Consider the following 27,916-nt stretch of genomic DNA (forward strand, 5'->3'; position numbering starts at 1 on the left):
TGTCATAGAAACTTAAAGGAAATTTTAATGGAGTTCTTCATAGCTTTTTCAGACATATGCCCTTTGCTCTCACCTCAGATTATCTGCCACCATCTCCAAAGAGTTGCAGTTCATCACTCCTCCCTTACCCCTGCCATCCCAGCTTCTAAAGCTTTTTGGGGGTGATGCAGCAGTGAGAAGAATCTTTCCTCCTTCTGCTCCTCTTATGAGGAACCAAAATTTCTGGGGCTCTTCAGCCCTGAATGGGACCTCCTAACTGAGCTCCTTCTGTCTCAGCCCCGTTCCGCTGGAAAAGTGTCTGTGGGCTGTAACTGCTCCCAGCCCACTGACTCTCTGGGTTAGCTGGCTAGATTTCCTTGGGGTGAATGAGACTTAAGGGTATCTTATGGCCTGACACCCACTCCTGAAGGCCCTGCATTGCAACATCCATTCCTCTTGTCAAGTGAGGCAAGATGTAGCTACTGCTGGAATGGCTTAGTCATTTAAGAGTCACTTCCTGCTGTTCTGGGAGAAGAGTTAACTTGTAACAGTAATCCTTCACATGACAGTGTTTGTGCTATTGCTGGTCTGGCTGAGAATTTTTAGACTTCCTTTTTCTATGAAGCATAAAAAAATTAACTATTTGCTTAACACTAACAGGCATATCTCAATTCTTTCTGAAAACTATTCTCTTGTGTATTACTTTTTTGTTAATGATACAAAATTCCCCAGTTATGTTGCCATTGAAATGTTTTGCTTTATTATATATGTTCAGATACTGGACATATGAAAAGCCTATGCAGATTTTTAACACAATTTTAAATGTATACATTTCCCCCCCAGAAACTGTTAAAGATTGTCACCGAAAAAAGTAGAGACTACAATATATTTCACTTGGAAAAACTTTATGCAATACTCAGCCAATGTATTTATCGACATCGCAAAGACTATGACAAGACCAAATTAATACAGGTAAACATATATTTAAATATTAAATCACTCTCTTAAATGTTAGATAATAAACTGCATTCTACTTACACAACTGATATTTATGAGTATTCCTAATGTAAAGATTATCTTGTTTCATTTTCACTAATCTGTCCACATCTTAGTAGCCTGTCTGAAATAAATTATTGATCTCCATCTAACGGACATGTATCCATATCACAAAACTACCATCATATTTGGCACAATTGTTGTCAGATTCAGCAGACAGAAAAATTGACTGAATATGGAGACAGTCTCACCCACACAACTTTTTTCAAAACGTTAAACCACATATGTACTCTTCAGAGCCAACATTTTGGAACAAAAAAGGCCCCACTCTGTTATTTCCTCTCTTTTAGCCTGCCAGTGCAGGCATATAATCCAACCTCACCCTGTGGAGGATTAATCTTATTATTTTTGCAAGTATAGTCATTTAAGCTTGTTTTCTGTGTAGTGCTTAGGCTTGTGTTCATGAAGGATTCATCTACAGTATCTCCTCACTTAACGTAGTTATGTTCCTGAAAAACGGACTTTAAGCAAAACAATGTTAAGTGAATCCAATTTCTCCATAAGAGTTAATGTAAATGGGGGGGTTAGGTTCCAGGGAAATTTTTTTTGCCAGACAAAAGGCATTATATACCTTTATTATACCATTATACCATTCATTATACCATTAAACAAGCAATTTAATACAGGTATTAAACAGATTGACAACCCCCCTATCAGCTCCTCCCTCTCTCCCTCTGCCCCCCAGCACCTCCTGCTCGCCGACGGATCAGCGCCTTCCCCCGGTCCCTCCGCCTCCTGCTTGCGGCAATCACCTGTCTTGTGGCATTCAAGAGGCTGGGGGGAGAAGCGAGGATGCGGCACACAGCCTCCCCCCTTCCTCCCCTGCCTGCGGCAATCAGCTGGTTTGCGGCATTCAGGAGGGAGGGGGAGCCTGTGCGCCGCGTCCTCACTCCTCCCTGCAGCCTCCTGAATGCCGCAAACCAGCTGATTGCTCCGGGCAGGAGGCCGGGGGAGCAGGGGGAAGGCGCTGGTCTGCGGGGTCTGCCAGCAGGCAGGAGGCGCTGGGGGATGGGGGGCATAGGGGAGCTGATGGGCTGCCAGCTGTGGACAAAGCAGGCAGCCAAACGATGTTATAGCGGAGCGTTGCACAACTTTAAATGAGCATGTTCTGTAATGGAGCAGGGACGTAAGATCGAAACAACGTTAAGCGAGAGGACGTTAAGTGGGGAGTTACTGTACTTATTAGATATGGAGAAGAAAGGGGTGCTCCTCTTGTTCTTCGAGTGATTGCTTATTTCAATTCGAAGGAGGTGTGTGCACGCCGCACGCACGATCGTCGGAAGGTTTTTTCCTAGCGGTACCCATCGAGTTGGCTGTGGAGCCCTCTGGAGTGGTGCTTTTATGACCGTATATATAGATCCCTTCTGACCCGCCACCTCTTCAGTTCCTTCTTACCACCAGTAATGGTCATTGGAGCAGCTTCCCTCTTGCGTCAGCAAGCGATTCCATAGTGGACTCTGTTTTTCTCCCTGTAAATAGTTTGAAAGTATAGTTAGTAATAAAGTTATAGTTACTGATAAGTACAGTAGTTAAGTTTTAGTTGGGGGTCCTCCCCAGATGAGCTGATAGCAGGCACTTCCACCACACCTGCCCACTGTGGACACCAGGGCCCATCAAGACCTGCTCAGGAGGGTGGCCCAGAACCTGAACTTGCAGGCAGAAGAGGTCTCTGAGGACATGGATCTCATGGTGGATATTATGTCCCCTGAAGGGACCTCAAGGGTAGCTCTGCCCCGCATCAGAATTATTCAGAATATCACCAACATGCTGTGGCACACACCCGTCTCTAATCCGGGATCTGCCTTTCTACCGCTCTGGCCTTTAGCGGGAACAGACTGACTCAAGGCTTCATAGCCTTAAGGACTCGCGGGTGACCCTCAAGTCTTTGGGGCTGCACATGCTGGCCCCTCAAAGAAACATTTAAGCCCCAGGCCGCTCCACACTTCTATTCTGCCCATCCTAGATAGGACTACAGCAGAAAGTAGGGCAGAAGTAACAGGAGGTGCCCATCTCAGTCCTCCTCCAGCCAAGGCCAGGGCTCAGTTAAGCAGCCTTCGAGCTCAAAGCCAAACTTTTGAAGGTGCGCCTGAGGATGGAACACCAGTTCAATGCCCAGATCCTTCCCCCTCCCTTAGTGAACCATCTCTCCCATTTCTAGCATGCCTGGGCTCAAATAACCTCAGCATGGTAGAATTGGGATATTCTCTCCAATTCTGTTTCCTTCCACCCTCCCTCCCACCCATCCCCGTCTCTCTTCAGGGACCCTTCTCATGAGCAACTTCTAGTGCAGGAGGTGCAAACACTTCTACAGCTTGGGACAGTAGAGGAGGTTCCTCTGGAGTTCAGGGGCAGGGGATTCTACTACCGTTACTACTTAATCTCCAAAGCCAAGGGTGGGCTCAGGCCCATTTTAGACTGCGAAATCTCCAACAAATTCATGAAGAAATTGAAGTTCCGCATGGTCTCCCTGGCTTCCATCATTCCCTCTCTGAATCTGGGGGACTGGTATGCCGCCCTCGACTTGAAGGATGTGTACATCCACATCTCCATAATCCCTTCCCACAGACAGTTTCTGTGATTTGTGATCAGCAGCACACACTGTCAGTTCACGGTCCTCCCCTTCGGCCTATTGGTGGCCCCTTGGGTGTTCACCAAGTGCATGACGCCCTTTCTTCAAAAGAGTCAGGTGCAAATCTTCCCATACCTAGATGACTGGCTCATCAAGGGCCAGTCCTGAGCCCAGGTGGAGGAACACATGAACCTGGTATGTCTTCTGTTCCTCAAACTCTGTCTCATCCTCAATGTGGTAAAGTCAACTGTAGCTCCCACTCAGAGAATAGAATTCATCGGGGGCCTCTTGGACTCCACCGAGGCCAGGGTGTTCCTCCAAGAGTCTCATTTTCTGGCCATGAGCACCATCTCCACCGGTTCCACGCCACAACAGCCAGAAATTGCCTAAAATTGCTCAGACATATGGCAGCGTGTACTTATGTAGTGCAGCATGCAAGGCTACGCCTATGTCCCCTTCAGGCGTGGCTGGTCCAAGTGTATAGGCCGAACTGGGACCATCTAGTCAGACTGGTCACACACACTCCTTGGGTTCTCGAGTCTCTCCAGTGGTGGCTCGATCCACAGGCAGTCTGTGCGGGACTACCCTTCTCCAAACCTCAGCTGTTGCTAGTCACAGATGCACTGGCACTGGGGTGGGGAGCGTACCTGGGTGACCTCAGAACTCAAAGCCTATGGTCCCAAGCGGAACTATCGCTCCATATCAATGTCAGGGAGCTGCGTGCAGTGCGTCTAGCTTGCCAGATGTTTTGCGCCCATCTTCAGAGCAAATGTGTATCGGTGTTGACGGACAACACCACAGCGCTGTTCTATATAAACAAACAGGGTGGTGCTCACTCCTCTCCCCTGTGCCAGGAAGCCCTCAGGTTGTGCGACTTTTGCACTGCACACCCAATACAGTTGGAGGCATCGTATCTGCTGGGCACACGCAACGAACTGGCTGATTGCCTCATCAGATCCTTCCATGGCCACGAATGGTCTCTAAAACCGGATGTTGTCAGCAATATCTTCCTGAGGTGAGGATCTCCCCAGGTATACCTGTTCATGACATGAAGCAATAGGAAGTGCCAGGAGTTTTGCTCCTTCCTGAATCTCAGCCCCAGCTTGATTGCAGACGCCTTTCTCCTCTCATGGACAAGGGTGCTTGCTGTACATGTTCCCACCATTTCCTCTCATCCACAAGGTCCTCCTCAAGGTCTGGCAGGACAAGGCATTGCTGATTCGCATGGCCCCGCCAACACTGGTTTTCCACGCTGTTGGACCTCTCTGTGGACACGCCAATGACCTTGCCCATGATTCCAGACCTCATCACGCAGGACAAGGCATCGCTGATTCGCATGGCCCCGCCAACACTGGTTTTCCACGCTGTTGGACCTCTCTGTGGACACGCCAATGACCTTGCCCATGATTCCAGACCTCATCACGCAGGACCACGGCTGCCTTCAGCTCCCCAACCTGGGGTCTCTCCACATCACCATGTGGAAACTACGTGACCTAAATTTGTTAGTGCTCCAGTGCTCCAATTTGGTTAGAGAGGTTCTCCTTGGCAGTAGAAAGCCCTCCACTTGTGCCACTTATTTGGCCAAGTGGAAAAGGTTCTCTTTGGTCCTCACAGAAGGGCACTTCTCCACTGCAGTCCTCAATCCCCTTTATACTGGACTACTTACTCTACTTAAAGCAGCCAGGGCTGGCAGTCTCGTCAATCAAGGTGCACCTGGCTGCTATTTCTGCTTTCCACCTGGGTGCAGCAGGGCGGTCAGTATTTGCTAACCCCATGGTTGGACGCTTCCTTAAAGGGCTAGACAGGCTGTACCCATAGGTGCAGCAACCGGACCGATAACCTGGTCCTCTCAAGGCTCATAGGCCCCCCTTTGAACCTCTAGCAACTTGTTCTCTGCTTTTTCTCTCTTGGAAAGTGGAATTTCTTGTGACTATAACTGCAGCCAGAAGAGTGTCTGAGCTCAGCTTTAATGTCTGAGCCCCCTTACACAATGTTTTATAAGCACAAGGAGCAGTTGCAGCCGGACCCAGCCTTTCTCCCTAAAGTAGTCTCACAATTTCATGCAAATCAGGACATCTTTCATCCCTGACGCATGCTCCATTCCCTAGATGTTAGACGGGCACTGGCTTTTTACATTGAGCGGACAAAGCTATTTAGGAAGTCAACACAACTCTTCATCGCCATTGCTGAAAAAATTAAAAGGACTGCCAGTCTCATCCCAATGAATCTCTTCTTGGATCACAGCCTGTATCAGGACGTGCTATGACCTGGCAAAGATACCAGCCCCAGCATTGATGATGCACCTCATGAGAGTGCAAGCTTCATCTACGGCGTTCCTAGTGTAGGTCCCCATTCAGGATATCTGCAGAGTGGCAACGTGGTAGTCTGTTCACACCTTTACGTCGCACTATGTCATCACACAGCAGGCTAGAGACAATGCCACGTTTGGGAGAGCAGTGCTGCAGTCTGCCAATTGGTGAACTCTGACCCCTCCTCTGGGGGACTAGTTGGAAGTCATCCACTTGGAACTGACATGAGCAATTATTCGAAGAAAAAATGGCTACCTACCTTTCGTAACTGTTCTTCAAGACGTGTTGCTCATATCCTTTCCAAGACCCACCCGCCTCCCCTCTGTCGGAGTATCCGGCAAGAAAGAACTGAAGAGGCGGCAGGTTGGCAGAGACCTATGTACACTGCCATGAAGGCGCCACTCCAAGGGGCTCCACAGCTGACCCAACTGGTACCACTAGGGAAAAACCTTCCAACAATCATGCATGCGGCACGCACACCTACTTGGAATGGACATGAGCAACACATCTCAAAGAACAACAGTTACGAAAGGTAGGTAACCGTTTTTCCACTAAACTCTCTCAATTTTGGGCTAACGTGTCCAATTCTTGAACATCTTTAATATCTGTCTTAAAGAATGTTTTCTGCCTGTGCAGATTTACAATAACTACGCAGAGAGCATGATTCTCAAACTCTTTCTCATGAAGAGGCTTTATGTTCAGCCAGACTTGAGCTGAAATCTTCAGGAGGCATCAAAGGTCCACATCAGGCAATTCCAACACTGAGACTCTTAGGTGGTCTGAAATCTAGTCTTTAGATCCAAAATGCATGGATGTTTGTCCTAGTGTTTGAGCTGTTTATCTATGAATGGCTCCAGTTGCTCTGCTGATCCTTCTACAACTTCTCTTAAAAGAAAGATTTCCTCCTCCACGCACTGGTCCTCCAGATCCAGTCTTCCACGTCTGATGATCAGAAAGGATCCTCTGTTCTGATTGTTTGGATCCAACGAGGCCATCTGCATTCTTGCACAATGTCCTGAAATGGATGCCTTTCTCGACCCAGAATCCATCCATAGTGATATGGTTCGAGCATGAGAAGGGAACTCATTTAGAACATTGGGCTCATGGAACCCAAGGAATGCAGAATGCACAAGTCTTTTGGAGTTCAGGGCTATCGGGTTATTTTATGTTTTCCTCTAATCCAAAGAAGGAAAGGCAGTGCAGATTGCCCTAGTATTATTTGGGAAAATGTGGTGGTTGAACAGGCAAGGAGAAAGCTCTGTCTTCTTCTTGTGTCAAGAGGCAGAATGTCTGGGAATAATACTATCTGAATAGACTAATTCCTTCAGCTCTGGTCTGTTCTACCTGTAACTGGTTGCTTGCATGGCCACTGAAAGTATTGCCTCTGCAGATCAACCCTTGACTCTCCATCTTTCCCTTTTTTCTGGATATGTAAGCATGTATCTGAAGCTAGAGAGGAAAGGACAGTTAGGTGGCTTTGATGCCATTGATTCTAGAATCCTGAATGTGAATGTGTCCACAAAGGACTGTGTATCTCATGTGGCAGGGCACATAACTCTACAGTATAGATATGCAAAGGCAATACATTTGGAGAAAAACTGTTACTGGTGAGTAACCTTTTTCTTATTATAGTTATTTTAGCTGAATTTGTCAAATATATACAATGGCTAGTGATATTTACAAATCTTGAAAAACTATAGAAATCATTATATAATATAAATAAAATAACAGTTTCCACTCATGCTTGTTGTTTTTTGTTCTCTTTCAGGAAATGAAAAAAGAAATTGCAGTCTTCAAGCAAACTGAAGATGATAATATCTAAAATTAACTGATTTCTACTTTTCTAATCTTTTACTTTAATTTTATGGTCCTTTGTTACCTGTGCATAGTTCAATATCAGAGTGCATATACATGTATAAATATATTAAACTATATTGAGACAAGATCAAGTAAAGTCTTTAAACTGCTTATTTCTAATTGTGGTTTTTTTAATGCTACCTTTAGTATGATAATTAGTAAAATGGAAGAGCAGGAGGGCTTTTGGTCTATTGAGATCAGTCTGCCCAGCAGTCCCCTCTCACGTGTTCACTCAAAGAGCTGCATAAGTCAATTAAGATATACTGTACAATTATGACGACAAAAATATGAAAAAATACAAAGTAATGTATTTAAAATTGTGCAAAATATCTGAGTAATATTTGATTATGTAACTACGGAGTTGTGTAATGCACAAGCAGAAAGGGGCAGTCACAGATTTGCTTGCAAATTGACGTAGCATCTCATGATTTTGAGATCTTAATGATTCAGCCTTAATGTGGGTGAAGTTTTTTTGTGGGGAGGGGTTCACCCTACAGAATATAGATCAGTATTGTTTGGTGCTGTATTAGAAGTTGGATCATCTAGTTGATTTTTCTGTACTCTAACCACAGGATAAATTGATGTTACAATCTCAGTTCTTTAAGACTGAAAACATAAGCATGTGATTCTTTCACAATTTAGAATAACTATTTAGCACTTATACATCAATTAATACTGTGGCAAAGAGCAGACATGATGCCGGGGGGGGGGGGGGGGGGCATGTATGTGGTGGATCCAGTTCTTCAGGAGCCTTAGAGGGAGAGGGTGAGCTATGGCCTGCTGCCACAAACTGCTGACCCTTGCTCTACCAGAGTATGAGGTTTTGAGTAAGATAGGCATTGCTGAGGCTTTGACATACCTCTCCCATATGCTTGGAGCCATGACTTCACTGTGGGAAGGCTCAAGCAGAAACATGCAGATTCTCTAGCACTCAAATGAGTGGCAGCCAGCTTGGGATGCTACCTTTCTTCTGTAAACAACCAAGAGAAATATCATATATACACAGCATCCAAAAAATACCCTGCATGACTCTTCAGGGCAGGAAGCCTGTGGTTTGCAAGGAACTCTATTTTAATTTTTTTTTAAACCTGTGTTTTTCAAGCATTATTTAGACGCAAGGTTTCCTGCACATGCCTCATTTGAGGATGTTATAAGATCTAAACAGATTTCTGGATAAAACCAAATATTAAAAGCGATACATAAAACCAAAAAACATTTCTTAGGTTTTGGAAACCCAAGTTTGGTGCAGCAGTAGCTGCACCAGTGAAAGACATCACACCTTCAGAAAAGGATTTATTTCCCAAAGACCCTGTAAATCAGGGGTCTCCAAACTTTTTGAATCGCGCACCCCCAGGGCCACGAATGGTTGTGCGCACCCAACTTTGGAGACACTGCAGTAGACCACACAAAGTGAAGACACCCCCCAGAAATTTCAAAGCCTCAACTATAGCCATTTCCTACGCTTAGGCCTGGTCTAAACTCTAAAGCTGGCTCAACGTAAGTCGCCTTGCATCAACCTACTTGTGCACTAAAATTTGTCTCTGGGCGACATAAGCACCCAATGATGGTGACAAAGTAAAAGCACCTTCCCTAATGATATAGAGCTATGGTTGACCTACTGAGGTGAACTTTGTGAGAGTATAGCCAGGGCATGACCTGTGTTGACCCTGTAGCAGCAGTCCCACAATGTCCCCATTCCCTACGACAGTGATCACTCTGGTCACAATTTTAAACTCTATTGCCCAGGGCTCACGGAGACTGGAAGCCATTTCCCCAAGTCCCCTGTGTATTTTTGAAATCCTTTTTCCTGATTTTTCCACCTTGTTGAGTGCACCTAGGAGCTCTCCTTTGTTATGTGCAACTGACCATGTACAGCAAGCACGACAATTCAGAGCTTCAGTAAAACAGTTTAATATTTATAAATGCTCAATTACTAACAGCACCCAAAGCTTCAGGCCCAGAGAACAGTCTAGCACAGAACGCGAGTGAGGCTGACTGTTACAAGTGCTCTTCCAAAGCCTTCGTCAACTGCATAGCTCCATGTCGGGTTCTTGCAACGGCCCTTGTGTCTGGCTGCTCAAAGCCACTCCACCTCCATCCTAGCAGTAGCTTTCCCCCTTTGCATGACAGATATTACACAGAATGCAACAAGCAGCTATAATCATTGGGATGTTTTTCTCACAGAGATCCAATCTTGTGAGTAAACGTTGACGGCGTTCCTTTAGTCTTCCAAAAACGCATTCAGTGGTCATTCTGCATGTGCTAAGCTGGTAGCTGACTCTTTCCTTGATGCTGTCAAGGTAGCCAGTGTAGAACTTCATGAGCAAGTGGTAGGCTAGGTCCCCCAGAATCACTATTGGTATTTCAATACCAATGGTAATCTGCCAGTCAGGAAAGAATGTCCCGCTTTCAACTTTCTGAACAGCCCTTTGTTCTTAAACCTACAAGTTTCATCCATCTTCCCTGACCAGTCCACATTGATATCAGTGAATTCCCAATTAATCAACCCTTGCATAACAATGGAAAAGTAGCCTTTTCTGTTTTATGTGCTCTGTGGCAAAGTGGGCTGATCCCAAAGTAGGTATATGTGGTCTGTCAATCCCCCTACCACAGTTTGGGAACCCTATTGCTACAGTCCATTCACTATGTTTGCACACTGCCTGTCCTGTGTAGCAGGAGAAGATTAATGGCCTTACACATTTGCATGACAATGGCCCCCACTGTGGATTTTCAAACTGTGGAAGCTTGCAATGCCAGTGGGAAATCCTTTAGAGTGTGATCAGCACTCCTCTGTCAATGCTGCTCTTATTCTGGTGTGCTTGCAGTGGAGGACTGGTGCGAACTCAGAATACAGATCCAGGAATATGGCCTTCCACATTAGAAAGTTCAACAGCCAGTGCCTGTCATCCCAAAGCTGCATTATGGTGTGATCCCGCCAGTCAGTGCTCATTTCTCAAACCCACAAGTGATGCACCGTCATCTGCAACTGCTCCATGAACGCCACCAACAGCCTTGTATTGTTTTCGCTATGTCCCTTAGCAAGCTGTCCTAGAAGAAATTGGCATGCCCCTGTTGTTGCAGTACTTCCTGCAAGTCTGTAAATACAAGAGAATTGTGCATCCTGTATTTGCAACATTCATGATGGTAGTGCAGATCTCTGCTGGCTCCTCGCTTCTGTCAGAGATGGCAGAGACCAAAAAGTGCCAGGTGGATTTTGTGGATTTTTTTTTTTTTAAGGCACAATAATTATGGCATGTGAGTGGCATTATGGGATGGAGAAAGTTGCATGCTGAGAACTTAACCCCTTACTCTCAGACATCCTTGGGCAAGTCATTTCTATCCCAAAAGGCATTGCACTATGCAGCAATGCATGGCACACTGGGATACCTATCCATAGTGCATCGACTTTGCGTCGACCCAAGCACTTCTAGTGAGTACTTGCAGTGCTGAAGCAAGCACTTATAAAAGTGCTTATAAAAATTTCAGCAGCGATATGCTGACATAACTGACAACCAAAGATTGTAGGGTAAACATGGCCTTAGTAAGGAAAACCTACTTGGTGGTAAGCAAGTGGCTTAACATTTAGGAATATATGACAGGCTTCAGGTTCATATTGTGGTAAAATCTTTGATGTAATGGGCAGTGGGGGATGGCTCCTACCTCAGAGGCTACAAGAAAGCTGTGTTAAATCAGTAGCAACCAGTCATAACAACCAGATATTCTGTTCATCCAAATGCACAGGTCTGAGGATGTTTGGGGAAACATCAGAGAAATGAGTAGTGGAGAATACAAAGAGACCTCATCCCTCACTGTCAAAGCCAGCATAGCAATCTGTTGGTCTCTCTCAACAGCAATGGTATTCAAGAAGGGACTAATCCCCTAACGAAAGAAAAAAGCTGGAGCTGGATCTCCAAAGAAATCCTGATGCATTTTCTTCCCAAACCAACACAATCCTCAATATGACCAGACAAAATGAGAGTCTGTCAGAGCTTACAATTCCTGTGCAAGACTGTCTTTTCCCCCTCACCCCCTACCAGCTGCACCCAAAGTCTTAAATGGCTGTTAGCAGACAACAAGGCTTAGGTTGCGAGTAACAAATCTAAACCCATTCAAGGACAAGATCACACTCAATACCTGTTCGGAGAAACAGTCCCTTGCGGAGTCCTGGAGCCTCCTGCAACAATACTGGACCACCTCTGAATTCCACAGATGACCAGCATTACCCATTTGTGATGAATGAGGAAAGAAGGTGAAACAGAAAATTAGCACTCACCTCATTCTGATAACAACTGAACCAGTTTTTCTGAAATGTTAAAAAAAAAAAAAAATCCATCTGAGGCTGACACTGGGCATAAGACATTTCTGACCAACCAGCTGAAATGTGTTAAAATTATAAGTAACTGAAAAACAGTCTTATAATGGAAAGTGGTAAGTCACATTCACTATAGGTTTCAGAGTAGCAGCCCTGTTAGTCTGTATCCACAAAAAGAAAAGGAGCACTTGGGGCACCTTAGAGACTAACCAATTTATTTTGAGCATAAGCTTTCGCATCTGATGAAGTGAGCTGTAGCTCACAAAAGCTTATGCTCAAATAAATTGGTTAGTCTCTAAGGTGCCCCAAGTCCTCCTTTTCTTTTTACATTCACTATGGTTGCTCCCAGCTCCACTGGTAAAGAAACAAAGAGAACAGACCCATTCTTTTTCCTCCTTGAAGGTCACCTTTAAGAGTAGTGCCCACTCTTTTCAGTGTTTCCAACACAGAAAGAAAAAAGATGTTTGAAACCCAAACGTTGCAGCACCCAGCTAATGTGTAAACTGGAAAATGAAACTATCTAGTTGGCTTGACTGCATTTATTCATTTCAGACACAAACCGCACAAATGGTGAAAAGGAAATTAGATTAAAAATAGTTGTAATAATCTGCTTCCTTAGTTAACACAACTACATTGTAACCTTAGGAGAGAGACAGAGAGAGAAACGCACACACAGAGCCTTGGGACAGGATAGGCTTTGGCGTCTTAGCTTAGCAGCTCCCTGGGTGAGAGATGTGTGGAAGTCATCCATGTGATCACTAGCCTTCTTGTCCAATCTCTTGCCCTGATCCCTATGGCTGGAATGAAACCCTACGGGACCAATCACAGGGCAGCCTTCTGTTGTGCCAGCTTTATAAATGGTGGCAACTACCACTCCCCAGCTTCACACGCAGAGGAGAGGAGATTGTATCACTGCTAGAGCAGCTCCTCCCCTCCCCTCCCGCTCTCTGAATGCATGTATGAGAGAGAGAGAGAGACACACACACACACACACTCTCTCTGCCTATTGTCAAACTGCTTTCCCACGCCCGGATCATAGCATAGATACAGAGTTATGGGGAAAACTCAGGTTTAATGTAGGGATAAAATCAGGGTCTGTGTGCTTAGGGTGGGTAGGTTTAAAGTGCTGTGTGAGTTCAAAGTTCAGTTACCCACCCCTCCCCAAAAAAAGTGCAGTAGTTTTTTAAATGCAAGATGGCGACGAGGCAGTAAGAGGAGGAGGTACTGACACAGGCTGAGTGGGAGAGAGGCAGAGAGCAGCATTTCAAGGTAGGGATTTTAGCATTCGTTGCTTTCTCAGCTGGGGGGGCCGTGTAGGGGCTGATTGGAGTGTGTGAAAGAAAGACTGAGCGAAATATCTCTGGTGGAAGCTGGGAGGTATTTCTCTTTCACATACACATTCACACATCTCCAGCCATTGCTTCTGTAACTGAAATTTGTGAGGGATTCTCCCCTTCAGTTCTCAATCACTTATAATATGGGAGAAGTGTGTTGGGACCAACAAACTCCTCACACCCTGGATTAGTGTGGGGAAATTTTACAGGAAAGAGACGTTGCCTCAAGGTTTAGCCAGAAGCAAGGAGAAAGAACTCCCCCTTGGTTTATTTCTAACCGCCAAAGACAGGAAAGAGGGGATGTCTTCATGGAGATGTTTGGATACTTTTAAGATTTTTGCGATGGGAGGGGTTGAGTGTGTATTCTTCGCCTCCCTATTGTTTGTCTGCAACTGATGAGACCTATGTTGTGCGTTCTCCCTATGGTGATTTAGAAGAGGCCCTAAATACTGTTGGGGGCAGCTTTTTGGGAGAGTGGGAGGCTCTGTGTTGGGTGGGGAGGGAGTAGTACCTAAAAACTAATTACAGTTTTGAAATGTACAAGCCTGATGATCTCTGTTCCAGGCCAATGAGATTTTTAAATCTCCTGGGAACATGCTGTAAAATCCTTTATCATGAGGTAATGTTAGGTTTGGTTTTTTGTTTTTTTTTAAACTGCTGTAAAATTGCTGAAGAACCAGGGAGATTTTCTTCTTTCCCCACTTCTCTCTCCCACCTCCAAATATGAGAGTTTGGCAGCTGTGTAGAGGGGATCTTGTGTATGTTTTTGTTTTTCGCAAATGGTCGAGGAAAATTGGACAAGTCAGATGAAAAGCAGCATAATGAACTTAAAATTTTCATAAATTTGAGGAACCCAATATGTGTGTGTTTTTTAATTTACCCGTGTGGGTCTTTTATTTAACTGATGCGGTCATGGGCTCAGATCATACAGTTCTAGCTTTCTTTAATCATCTTAAAATGTAAAATGAGTTTGCTACCTGTTCCATCTTTTCAAACAATGTTTGCAGGCAAAGTTTGTGAAATGTCATTTTTACTTTGTTTTCTGGGACATATAGATACCCAGTTCTGCATTCTGATTTTCAACTCTTCCCCAGATCAGGATGCACAGTAATAGAGATCCAAAGCACAATCAATAAACCACATACTTCGAAAAGGTGCTGGACCTCTGAAATGGGTCAGAACACCTGCAGTAGTGAACACTAACTGGTAGGTACCTATGCTTTACCTCTGAGCACTTTCATCTTTCTGGGAGGACAATTACAGTTTACCTTTCTCTGTTTGTCATTTAAAACGTAAGAAGCTGGGATGTAAATGGATTTGCAACCAGAAATAAATAGCCCTTATTTTAAAAATAATTGCACCAGTACACAGGGAGCATGTTGGAGATATTCAGAAACATGAATTTCATGAAAAAAGCTATGAAGTGCAATCTAAATCTTCTTTTAAAGGCTCTGTGATGAAGAGGCATTAAAACTACAGTCCATTTAGACCAAAAACTTGTTTTGTTTACAAGGATTTTACAAAATCTAATATGGCAAAAAATAATGTTTAAAGTAGATTCATAGATGTGACCAGAAGGGACCACTGTGATCCTCCTCTACAACATAGACCACAAGACTCCTCTGAATTAATTCCTGTTTGGATGAGATCATATCTTTTTTTAAAAAAACATCGAAGCTTAATATAGAAATTGCTAAGGATGGAGAATCCACCATAATCCATTGTAAATCATTCCAGTGGTTAATTACCTTCACTAAGTCTTACTTCCAGTCTGAATTTGTCTAGTTTCAACTTCTAGCCATTGGACCTTGTTATACCTTTGTCTATTAGAGTGAAGGGTCTTTCTACTAACAAACTTCCATTCCCCATGTAGATACCTACAGACTGTGACCTAACTTAAATCACCCCTTAATCTTTTCTTTGATAAACTGAACATCTTGAGCCCTTTGAGCCTTTCACTAGAAAGCATGTTTTCCAATTCTTTAAAAATTTTCATGGATCTTCTGAATCCTCTCCAAATTATTAACATCCTTCTTTAATTGTAGAAACCCAAAGGGGATCCAATAATCTAATAGTGATTACCCCAGTGCCAAATACAGAAGTAAAATAACCTACCTAGCCCTACTTGATTGATATTCCTCTGTTTATAGATCACATTAGCCTTTTTTGTGAGAGCTCATTCAGCTGATTATGCATCATGATCCACCCTCAACCACTTTTTCAAAGTCATTGTTTCTCAGGATAGAATCCTCCATCCTGGAAGTATGAACACATTCTTTGTTTTTGTGTGACTTCACATTTTGTTGTATTGAAACACATATTGTTTGCTTGTACCCAGTTTATCAAGCAATCCAGATTGCTTTGTATCAGAGGCCTGTACCCTTCATTATTTATAACTCCCCTAATCTTTGTGTCATCTGCAAACTTAATCAGTAAGTATTTTATGGTTTCTTCCAGGTCATTGATAAAAATGTTAAATAATCTAGGGCCAAGAACTGATCCCTCTAGAAACGCACCTGCTTGATGATGAAGAGATTCCCCATTTTGAGACCTGTCAGTTACCCAGTTTTTAGTCTATTTAATATGTGCTATGATTAAGAGTAGCGATGAAGTACCACGTTAACGTTCCCCTCAAAAGAACTGAATTCAAATTTCTTTAAGATCTTCAGTTAAAGTATTTGGATCTTAACTTAGTTTCATGTTCATATTGAAAAATTGCATCATGCAGGATCCGATCTTGTAATCTGCTGTAATCACTCTCCATATTTATGGATTTCAGTGGGAGTTGAACAAGCTGCGGATCAAGTTCACAGTTTGTAGTCACTGTTCAGGAGAGTCTTGGGGCGTGGATGACTGGAAGTAATGTCTGTCAATACGGATGGACAGAACTGAGTGAGACAGCTTGCATAGCATTGTCTTTCTTTGGTATAGCCAGCGTTGCTCTTCAAGTGTCATGAGCACTATATTAACACAGTTTGTGGAATGGTAGAAACAGGCTTTTGAACTGGAACTTTATAATCATTACAGTAATTCAGACACCTTCCAAAATAATGGAAATAAAAATACTTGGCAGTTGCATAGCACTCTAAATCGTCAAAGCATGTTACAAAGCATCTTACCTAGATGTTATTAAATGTAATAATGGTACAGTTTTTGACTAAAACCTGAAAATTAGGAACACTTTTTTTCTGTATATTTAAAAATTAACCTGAACTTGAATCCTTATGTCCTTATTTTTGCTATTTGTGTATACCCTCATCATTATTTTATTGTTAAAAGTTTCCAAAAGTGCTCCAATTCACAGAACTAATAAAGACAAAGTCTGTACTCCAAAGAGCTTTCTAACTAAGGCTCTGTTCCCAGGGGCTTGTGCATGGGCATAAAGGATCACCTTGCAGGAATGGGGCCAAATAATGTTCCATATAAGGGGGGAGGGATAGCTCAGTGGTTTGAGCATTGACCTGCTAAACCCAGGGTTGTGAGTTCAATCCTTGAGGGGGCCATTTAGGGATCAGGGCAAAAATTGGGGATTGGTCCTGCTTTGAGCAGGGGGTTGGACTAGATGACCTCCTGAGGTCCCTTCCAACCTTGATATTCTATTCTATGAGTCAGGTTTGTGGGGAGAGAATAGGGGTAGGGAAGGGCCTGTAGTATAGTAATAAGATTGTACTGTTTAGGCTTGTTGCAGCAGTATACATCTTCAAAGGCCTGTACAAATTACCAGTTAATCCTTAAAATACTTATAAGGTATGGAACTATTTCCTGTTCAAATAGGAGGAAAGTCTAGCAAGGGGGGCCTAATGATGCATGGTGCTGAGTTGAGGGTGCTCTTCACCTCCCAAGGTGGATCAGCACACTGGTTAAATGTCTTGGCACAGATCACAGAGTGAGGTCTGGCCTACACTACAGGGTTAGGTTGACGTAAGCTGCCTTGCATCAACCTCGCTGTGGAAGTGTCTTCACTTAGATTTGGCTTCTGCCAATGTAAGTGCCCCTCTGCGCCGATGTAGTAACACCACCTGCCTGAGTGGCATCGAGTCACAGCTGATGTAATTAGGTTGATGCAGTGTCAATGTAGGAGTCACTGTGTTGCTTATGTGAACTATTACTAGCTTTCAGGAACCGCTCCACACTGACAATACAATCGATACAAGTGCTCCTGGTAAGGACGCTGACCACTGAGCCAACTGTGCAGACACACAAGCGATTTAATAACTGTGGTGTCGGTATGCCAACTTAAGTTAGGTCAATATAATTTTGTAGTGTAGACGTGGCCTTAGTTAGGTGAAGCCAGAATCAAAACTCAGGCGTTCCTGACTCCCAACAGTGTTCTCAGCCCACTGATTACATTAGCATCCACTGATAACTTGTTAAATTCTATGGGTGAGATTTTCAGAAGTACTCAGCATTGGTCTAGCTCTGTATTAAACCCAACAGTAACTGTTAGTAGGACTGGATACTTATTTAGGCCCTGATCCTGCAAATTGCTCAGTGGAACTCTGCATGGAGACACAGGTTTACCCACACAGAAGTCTTGCCATTCCATGTGGGTGGAGCATCTGGATCTTCACACATAGAGCAGTTTGCAGGTTTGGCACCTATAACATGTATCTGCTTGGAATATATATGTAAAAACAAGTGGAAGTTAAAAAATATCCAGACCTTCTTTATACATCATAAACAAACAAATACATTTTTTTAAGCCCTTGTAGGTCCCCTGTATGTATATGTATATGGAGAGAGAGACAGACACACACACCCCAAAGGGGACCTACAAAGGCGAAAATATAAAATAAAGAAGGCCTGGATGTTTATATTTAACTTGTTTTTACATAGGATAACTTATATATCTTGCTTTGCTGGAGGAGTCTATGGGTGACTAGAGAACTAGTGAAAATAAAGCACCACAAGAAATCAAAATCTGAGCAATTTAATAGGGGAAGAGATTTGCAGTTCAAAACTTTAGGGATTTGTATTTTTTAGTTAACAAGCGTTAAATTTAACTCAGAATCTTGACAAACTGCTCCCCAGTCCTCTGGTTATCAAAGTCCTCCGGCAAAAACAAGGAAGATAAGACCTGATTCATTTTTTTTTTAAAGGCAAAAAAATAAAATTTTAACCCGTAACCTTTTTCAGACTTTTTTCACACATCAGAAGGATGCAAAATGGACTTTTTTTCCCCCCTTTGGCAGTCACCTGTAAAGCTTTTCAAATATTTTAATTTCTATGGATTTGATCCAGCTGAAATTATCTGTGACCTGGTACAGAGGGGAAGTGTAGGTGCTTACCGATTTTTACTCCTGGGTTGGTGAATGGACTGTACTTCTGATTTTGGGGACAGTCTGTCTCCTCGCTTGTAAGCACTTAAGTCCCAATACTGCAATGAGCTTCATGCAGACGGACCACTGCATCAGTGTTGATCTTATTGGCGGATCGGGACTGAAGACCACTCTAGGCTGGAGTAACTTCTCTGTGCTGTTTTGCATGGAGATGTTCAGTAATTTAGATATAAAACAAGAAAATAAAAAGCTTACTCAAACATTTCATTTAAATACCACCTTCAACTGTATCAAAATGAAAATGTAGGATTCATTCATACAGTATGCAATAGTTTCCACTGATGGATCTGACACTTCTCTCTAGAATCCAATAAAGCCAGGTTTTTGCAAAATTGCATTTAATTTCACAAGTGGAAGTTTGGGAGTTACAAAGTCATTTTACGACTTATTTCTATTACCCCTGTGAACATGTGCGGGAGAACAGAGTCGATCTTAAAAGTTTACCTTTGTCCTGCATTCAGTTTTTATATGTAATATATAAATGAGGGAAAGAGGGCACCCTTTATTTTAAATGATTCATGCTGCCTCAAAGCATTTTGTGTGTTGCCTTCCCCAATGGAGGATTCAAACAAAAGAAGAAAAATTTGAGATTTCAGTTTTCGATTTCTTCAGTTTTCCAGGAAATCCCTAGCTGTGCAGGGATATGCAAATAGCTTTGAATTTTAAAAGCAATCTTTCTGAACTGTGTATTGATTGGATATAAAATAGTAGCACTGCAATATGCAGTTTGAAACAAAGGTGAGGTTTTGTTCATTTGATGTTAACCTTTGTTTATCAGCCCCCCCAAAAAAAGAAGTGGTTTCTGTTCCCATAAAACCAAACTTGCAAAATCTTCATGAACGTTTTTTAGTCTAGGTACAAAATATTTTTACCCACCCTTAGCTTGATGATGGTGGAAAAAACTAATATTGTACTTGGCTGTCAAAAAAAAAAATTACTCACCCTAGGCAAGTGAGCCAGTAGAATTTTGCAAGGCTACATTCAACAACAGATGCATCTTATTCCCATGAGGTTCCCACAGTCTGCCTGTTTTCTTATGGTAAACTTTTGGACAGTCTCTTTAAATGTTCTCTTTGAATACCACACCCCTGTTTTATCCTGAAATGATTTAACTTGGGCTGATTTAATAATGAGATTAGATTTCTCTGCCTTACCTCTTCCCCCACCCCCCAAAATCACCTATCTAATACAGTAGTATAGAAACTTGCCAAGTACATTTAACCCAGGGTGGACTGATTTAAATCAGTTGTTTAAATAATTATTTAAATCAGCAAGCAGGAAACCTTGACTTAAATAACCTATTTTAATCTTGCTTTGCATTTGTACTTTTTAATTATTTTCCCAAAGAAAGGGTGATTCTCACTGGTTGGTATAATTTGGTACTTCCTTTTTCTAACCAAAAGAATACACCATATCTAGGGACCTACCAAATTCACGGTCCATTTTGGTCAATTTCACGGTCGTAGGATTTTTTAAAAATATTAATTTCATGATTTCAGCTATTTAAATCAGATATTTCACGGTGTTGTAATTGTCGGAGTCCTGACCCAGAAAGGAGTTGTGGGGGGGGGTCACAAAATTATTGGGGGTGGGGTTGGGGTACTGCTACCCTTACTTCTGCGCTGCTGATGGCGGCGCTTCCTTCAGAGCTGGGCAGCTGGAGAGCTGGCACCAGCAGCAGCGCAGAAGTAAGGATGGCGCTCTTACTATTGCCACTCTTTCTTCTGCGCTGCTGCGGGCGGGCGCTGCCTTCAGAGCTGGGCGCCCAGCCAACAGCCGCTGCTCTCCAGCCACCTAGCTCTGAAGACAGCGCAGAAGTAAGGGTGGCAATACCGTGTGTCCCCTGTCCTCCCCCAAAATAACCTTGCAAGTCCCTTTTGGGTCAGGATCCCCAATTTGAGAAACGCTGGCCTCCCCTCCTTGAAATCTGTATAATACGTGATTAAAACACACAAAAGACCAGATTTCCCAGGGGACCACCAGATTTCACAGTCTGTGACGTGTTTTTCATGGCTGTGAATTTGGTAGGGCCCTAACTATATCTATACACATTTATTTAAGCAATTATGTAGCCTAACATAAATTTATTCAGATTCTTAAGTTTTCCATTTTTTTTATGATAGAGAATGATGAATGATCCATATCTTGTTTACTAAGTGATTAATTTTTTTACTCATGATTTGTGTCAAGCTGCACTTGGATGGAAAGTGGAATTCAATTAAAATGCACAAAAACAGCATTTTAAAATTGCTTTTATTAATTAAAAACGATATTAAATACGATGGATTCACAAGAGAAGTGTGTGTATCAAAATATTACTTGCTTTTAAAACTGATGTATTAAACAAATGAAATATCTGTAGTTAATGAATTGAACTGATAGTTTCGTCACCGTATTCTTCAAGATTTTAGAACTAGTAGATCTCCTCCTCTCACATTCTTTTTTTTTTAATAGATTGAAAGAGGAAAATGAGTTTTTCTGCTTTTTCGACTCCCAGTTGGTTTCTCAACTTTGAATCACCTAGTCATTGAACTGAACTACTTGAATAAACTGAAATGAAGAAAATATTCATTCTGCGTCTGCAGAAGAAGCTACTTCTGTCAAAAGCTGGTTTAGCACTTTGAACACCAGTCTCAAGTGCTTAGCCAGTGACTTTCACCAGTGCAGTGGTTTGACTTCAAAATTTCAGCAGCAAACAGGTACTGCTTGAATATTTTTTAATTAATTTACATTATTTTAATAGATTAAATTAAAGTTTAGGCCTTAACATAAATTGTTATTATCTCATTTAATTTTAAATTGATTTACTTTTAAGGGAAATAATAATTATTAAAAATAAATGTACTTATTTAATTTTTATTTTGATCCACCCTGATTTAAACACACTGTCCCTCTACTCTGAGATTATTATTTACCTGTCCAATATAGGAATGATGCTTCATCTATTCTAAAATAATCCTCAATTATGTTACTGAGAATAGTAGTTTTAATGTTGACATATGGAGCAACAATGTAATATAATTTAATGGAATGTTTTTAGTGTGTATTCTGTTTGGAAGGCAAGTATAAACATCAGCATTAACAAGGTGATTTTTATTAAAACTGATTTGATTATTTTACATCAGATGTTATACCATACAATTTGAGGTTTGAGGTTTCTTCGCCACCTCTCAGTATTATGCCGTTTGGGTCTTTGAAATAAGAGTGGGTTCTGATTTCCTTGGGCAGCTTGCATTTTCCTAGTTCTTTTTCTGTTGCTTTTTAAATGTGAACTGCAATGGTTTTAAAGTAAATACAGAATCTGTTTATAACATTCTAGGGGCCTGCTCCTGTTGAAGTCAATGGTGAACTCCCTTTAACTCCAGTGGGAGGAGGATTGGACCCTAAAGCATGAGCAAGCTGCACAAATAGATTCAAATTGCCAGTATATTTTAAAACAATCTTTAAAGGGACGTTATTGGGTATTTTAAATTTTTTGTTTAAAAAGAGTACAGATCTAATTTTAATAGAAATGTTTGCATAAAAATAACAAGAGATTTTTTTTCACATTACCCTTCCTGTGCAAACTTTGCAGCATTATGCTAGTGCATGAGAACCAGTCATTATTCTATTTTCTGTATTCAGTGTAACAAAAAAAGTGAATTAAATGCAAAAAGTATGGCACGTAATAATTAAAATAACTAATTTTTTTTTCAGTTTTCACTATTCTGCTGTTGTGCTAGTAACTTGGGTAATTTAATTTTTGAAAAACAAACTTTCTTATTTTAGAAAAATTATAGCATCAGGTTAAAAGGGATTTCCTCTTTTACTTTCCTGTCAGGACCTAAGAGCAGGGTTCTCTTGTTCTCCTACAAGAGTTGGTCATATGAACAACAGCTACTCTGTTTTAAAAAAAGGATGCAGCCCCCTGTATTGCCTGAATGTTAATGATGTCATCAACTCTTTCATAAAAACATGGAATCCTGAACTCAGGTCTTGACAAGTACTCTGTTGCCTTCTTAAAATAGATCTATTTTATATTGAATATAGCTAAACTTAAAAATATATTAACTGTAAATGTTTAAATTCAGATATTTTTTTCCAGATAAAAAATTTTCTTCACAGGTCTTGTTTACATGGGAGCTGTATCGGTTTAACTTAAACTGATTTTTAAACTTCTTTAGTTAAACTGGTGTCCTGTGTGGATACTCTTACTTCAGTTTAAGGCCTTGTCTGCACATTAAAAGTTTTTCCATTTATCTGTGACAGTATAGTTGCAGCTGCAAAAACCACATTAGATGCAGTTATAAGAGTATAAAAGTGCTTATATCGATATAATTTATTCTAATTTGTGAATTGAAATAAGATATATTGGAATAAAGCACCTTATACCAATATAACTGTTTCTACATGAAGGCTTTTATGAGCATAATTACCTCAGCAAAAATCACATACCCCTTGCCAACATAGTTAAGTTGGTAAAATTTCAAATATTTAGTTTAAAGCTGTTCCCAATTGACTTGAGCAAAACTGAAATACACGTGTCCACACAGGGCTTTGCACTGATTGAACTAAATTGGTTTAACTAAATCAGACAACTTTTTCATGTAGACAAGACCACAGTGGAATGCTGTGGCCCTGTCTACATTACAGCTGTCTACACTACTATCTTAAAATAAATGTTACTACCATGATTGGCTCTAAACATGGTTTATAGCCACACGCAATGCAGATAATACTCAGTGCCAGATTCTGTCACATATTGAGTAGTCCATTATTCTTCAAGAAGTCCCATTGAAATCAATGGGAGTACTCATGGAGTAAGGTGGCAGAATCTGGCCCTCAGGTGCTATGGCAACTAATTGTCTTTTGCCTAAGGCAGAGCTTATATTGGCATGTGGTTGTCTTATAGTAACTTTTTTTTCTGAGTGGAGGGGGACCCCCTGCCTATGCAACCGGTTCTGGTAGATCCTTCTTCCTTCCGTCTCTCTGAAATAGGGTATCCCAGAATGCACTGCCACGTGCTCTGTTGCATGTTCCCCGGACATTTTGTCCTATACTGAGACACTGTAATACCTGCCCAGATTTTTCCAGAGTGCATATGTAGATACTCTGTTAGAGAACTAAAGTATGGAGAGAGAAACTTAATTGACATGTGGATGCATTCTGAAAAAGGCTGCTGTGTGGACCATATTTTCTTTACCAGGTCAGAGGAGTATATCCCAGACTGGATCTGAAAACACACCATTGTACCTGTAGTGTGGACAGACTCTGTCTCTTCCCAATAGATAGGGTACAGTCCTGCTCTAGCATGGAGGTGAACTAGATGATTTGCTAGCTCTTGTCCATCTCTGATTTCTGTGATTCTGTTTGTAACTTTAAGGCTACATGTATAATCTGTTAACGGTTCAGTATAGAAAATATTTTTGTGTTGACTTCATAAAAATCAAAGATCAAATCATAATCTCTATTTTCTGCTTTGTAGAAAGCGGGGAGACTAGTCTTGTGGTCAAGTAGATAGGGGGATCAGAGCGGTCTACCTTGCTCTGGCCGCTAGGATCTTGTGCAAGTCATTTAACTTCTCAGTCCTTCAAAACAGGGCCAATCATGTTAATTGGTTGTGTTTGTAGCCTGGCTAGTATGCGTTCAAACACGTTAGCCTGCATTTTAGCAAGCATTAAGAGGGCTTTTCAATCCTATTGAGCTAATTTCACATGAGCTAACACAATTGAAAAACATCCTTTTTGCCTGTCAAGAGAGGGTCTAAGCGCCTACATTTTCCAATCTGCCCTGGTCTACACTAGGACTTTAGATCGAATTTAGCTGCGTTAAATCGATGTAAACCTGCACCTGTCCACACGATGAAGCCCTTTATTTCGACTTAAAGGGCTCTTAAAATCAATTTCCTTACTCCACCCCTGACAAGTGGATTAGCGCTTAAATCAGCCTTGCCGGGTTGAATCTGGGGTACTGTGGACACAATTCAACGGTATTAGCCTCCAGGAGCTATCCCAGAGTGCTCTATTGTGACCGCTCTGGACAGCACTCTCAACTCAGATGCACTGGCCAGGTAGACAGGAAAAGAACTGTGAACTTTTGAATCTCATTTCCTGTTTGACCAGCGTGGCAAGCTGCAGGTGACCATGCAGAGCTCATCAGCAGAGGTGACCATGATGGAGTCCCAGAATCGCAAAAGAGCTCCAGCATGGACTGAACGGGAGGTACGGGATCTGACCGCTGTATGGGGAGAGGAATCCATGCTATCAGAACTCGGTTCCAGTTTTCGAAATGCCAAAACCTTTGTCAAAATCTCCCAGGGAATGAAGGATAGAGGCCATAACAGGGACCCAAAGCAGTGCCGTATGAAACTTAAGGAGCTGAGGCAAGCCTACCAGAAAACCAGAGAGGCGAACGGCCGCTCCGGGTCAGAGCCCCAAACATGCTGCTTCTATGATGAGCTGCATGCCATTTTAGGGGGTTCAGCCACCACTACCCCAGCTGTGTTGTTTGACTCCTTCAATGGAGATGGAGGCAACACGGAAGCAGGTTTTGGGGATGAAGAAGATAGCTCACAGCAAGCAAGCGGAGAAACCGGTTTTCCCGACAGCCAGGAACTGTTTCTCACTCTGGACCTGGAGCCAGTAAACCCCGAACCCACCCAAGGCTGCCTCCTGGACCCAGCAGGCGTAGAAGGGACTTCCGGTGAGTGTACCTTTTAAAATACCATATATGGTTTAAAAGCAAGCATGTGAAAGGATTAATTTGCCCTGGCATTCGCGGCTCTCATGGATGTACTCCCAAAGCCTTTGCAAAAGGTTTTTGGGGAGGGCAGCCTTATTGCGTCCTCCATGGTAGGACACTTTACCACTCCAGGCCAGTAACACGTACTCGGGAATCATTGTACAACAAAGCATTGCAGTGTATGTTTGCTGGCGTTCAAACAACATCCGTTCTTCATCTCTCTGTGTTATCCTCAGGAGACTGAGATATCATTCATGGTCACCTGATTGAAATAGGGTGCTTTTCTTCAGGGGACACTCAGAGGTGCCCGTTCCTTTTGGGCTGTTTGCCTGCGGCTGAACAGAAATGTTCCCTGCTGTTAGCCACAGGGAGGGGGGAGGGTTGAGGGGGTAGCCACGCGGCGGGGGGAGGCAAAATGCGACCTTGTAACGAAAGCACATGTGCTATGTATGTAATGTTAACAGCAAGGTTTACCCTGAAAGAGTGTAGCCACTGTTTTATAAAATGTGTCTTTTTAAATACCCCTGTCCCTTTTTTTTCTCCTCCAGCTGCATGTGTTTCAATGATCACAGGATCTTCTCCTTCCCAGAGGCTAGTGAAGCTTAGAAAGAAAAAAAAAACGCACTCATGATGAAATGTTCTCTGAGCTCATTCTGTCCTCCCACACTGACAGAGCACAGACGAATGCGTGGAGGCAAATAATGTCAGAGTGCAGGAAAGCACAAAATGACCAGGAGGAGAGGTGGTGGGCTGAAGAGAGTAAGTGGCGGGCTGAAGACAGGGCTGAAGCTGAAATGTGGCGGCAGCGTGATGAGGAGGCAGGATTCAATGTTGAGGCTGCTGGAGGATCAAACCAGTATGCTCCAGTGTATGGTTGAGCTGCAGCAAAGGCAGCTGGAGCACAGACCGCCACTACAGCCCCTGTGTAACCAACCGCCCTCCTCCCCAAGTTCCATAGCCTCCTCATCCAGACACCCAAGAACTCGGTGGGGGGGCCTCCAGCCAACTAGCCACTCCACCACAGAGGATTGCCCAAAAAACAGGAGGCTGGCATTCAATAAATTTTAAAGTTGTAAACTTTTAAAGTGCTGTGTGGCATTTTCCTTCCCTCCTCCACCATCCCTCCTGGGCTACCTTGGTAGTCATCCCCCTCTTTGTGTGATGAATGAATAAAGAATGCATGAATGTGAAGCAACAATGACTTTATTGCCTCTGCAAGCGGTGATCAAAGGGAGGAGGGGAGGGTAGTTAGCTTACAGGGAAGTAGAGTGAACCAATGGGTGGGGGGGTTTCATCAAGGAGAAACAAACAGAACTTTCACACTGTAGCCTGGCCAGTCATGAAACTGGTTTTCAAAGTTTCTCTGATGCGTACTGCGCCCTCCTGTGCTCTTCTAACCGCCCTGGTGTCTGGCTGCGCGTAATCAGCAGCCAGGCGATTTGCCTCAACCTCCCACCCCGCCATAAACATCTCCCCCTTACTCTCACAGATATTGTGGAGCGCACAGCAAGCAGTAATAACAGTGGGAATATTGGTTTCGCTGAGGTCTAAGCGAGTCAGTAAACTGCGCCAGCGCGCCTTTAAACGTCCAAATGCACATTCTACCACCATTCTGCACTTGCTCAGCCTGTAGTTGAACAGCTCCTGACTACTGTCCAGGCTGCCTGTGTACGGCTTCATGAGCCATGGCATTAAGGGGTAGGCTGGGTCCCCAAGGATAACTACAGGCATTTCAACATCCCCAACAGTTATTTTCAGGTCTGGAAATAAAGTCCCTTCCTGCAGCTTTTGAACCAGACCAGAGTTCCTGAAGATGCGAGCGTCATGTACCTTTCCCGGCCATCCCACGTTGATGATGGTGAAACGTCCCTTGTGATCCATCAGAGCTTGCAGCACTATTGAAAAATACCCCTTGCGGTTTATGTACTCGGCGGCTTGGCGCTCCGGTGCCAAGATAGGGATATGGGTTCCGTCTATGGCCCCACCACAGTTAGGGAATCCCATTGCAGCAAAGCCATCCACTATGACCTGCACATTTCCCAGCGTCACTACCCTTGATATCAGCTGATCTTTGATTGCGTGGTCTACTTGCATCACAGCAGCCCCCACAGTAGATTTGCCCACTCCAAATTGATTCCCAACTGACGGGTAGCTGTCTGGCGTTGCAAGCTTCCACAGGGCTATCGCCACTCGCTTCTCAACTGTGAGGACTGCTCTCATCTTGGTATTCATGTGCTTCAGGGCAGGGGAAAGCAAGTCACAAAGTTCCATGAAAGTGCCCTTACGCATGCAAAAGTTTCACAGCCACTGGGAATCGTCCCAGACCTGCAACACTATGCGGTCCCACCAGTCTGTGCTTGTTTCCCGAGCCCAGAATCAGCATTCCACCGCATGAACCTGCCCCATTAGCACCATGATGCATGCACTGGCAGGGCCCATGC

At 43.0% G+C, this 27,916-nt stretch overlaps 2 protein-coding genes and 1 long non-coding RNA gene across 9 annotated transcripts in view; 2 read left to right on the forward strand and 1 right to left on the reverse strand.

Moving 5' to 3' along the window:
- The window catches only part of ATAD2 (ATPase family AAA domain containing 2), a 95,785-nt gene extending 87,902 nt beyond the window's left edge, over positions 1–7,883 (forward strand). For all 4 annotated transcript variants that reach the window (XM_048841591.2, XM_048841589.2, XM_048841590.2 and 1 more), the window contains 2 exons: positions 823–951; positions 7,682–7,883. In XM_048841591.2, coding sequence (XP_048697548.2) covers positions 823–951; positions 7,682–7,735 — 183 coding nt within the window. In that variant the 3' untranslated portion in view covers positions 7,736–7,883. The remainder of the gene's footprint in view (positions 1–822; positions 952–7,681) is intronic.
- Positions 949–12,931, reverse strand: LOC125632836 (uncharacterized). The gene is made up of 3 exons (XR_007355420.2): positions 12,753–12,931; positions 11,905–11,966; positions 949–2,504 (listed from the first exon to the last, which is right to left on the reverse strand). It is a non-coding gene; the product is annotated as an uncharacterized LOC125632836 (long non-coding RNA).
- A 131-nt stretch (positions 12,932–13,062) lies between these two features.
- Positions 13,063–27,916, forward strand: part of ZHX1 (zinc fingers and homeoboxes 1) — a 43,254-nt gene continuing 28,400 nt past the window's right edge. For 2 of the 4 annotated variants that reach the window (XR_007355417.2, XM_048841594.2), the window contains exons 1-3: positions 13,063–13,351; positions 14,511–14,622; positions 21,210–21,454. The gene's annotated coding sequence lies outside the window, so the exon portion shown is untranslated. Of the gene's footprint in view, positions 13,352–14,471; positions 14,623–21,209; positions 21,455–27,916 lie in introns of all 4 variants that reach the window. The other 2 variants (XR_012666887.1, XR_012666886.1) reach the window with 2 other exon arrangements.

The sequence above is a fragment of the Caretta caretta genome, chromosome 2, assembly GCF_965140235.1.
Source record: "Caretta caretta isolate rCarCar2 chromosome 2, rCarCar1.hap1, whole genome shotgun sequence".
Lineage (NCBI taxonomy): Eukaryota > Metazoa > Chordata > Testudines > Cheloniidae > Caretta > Caretta caretta.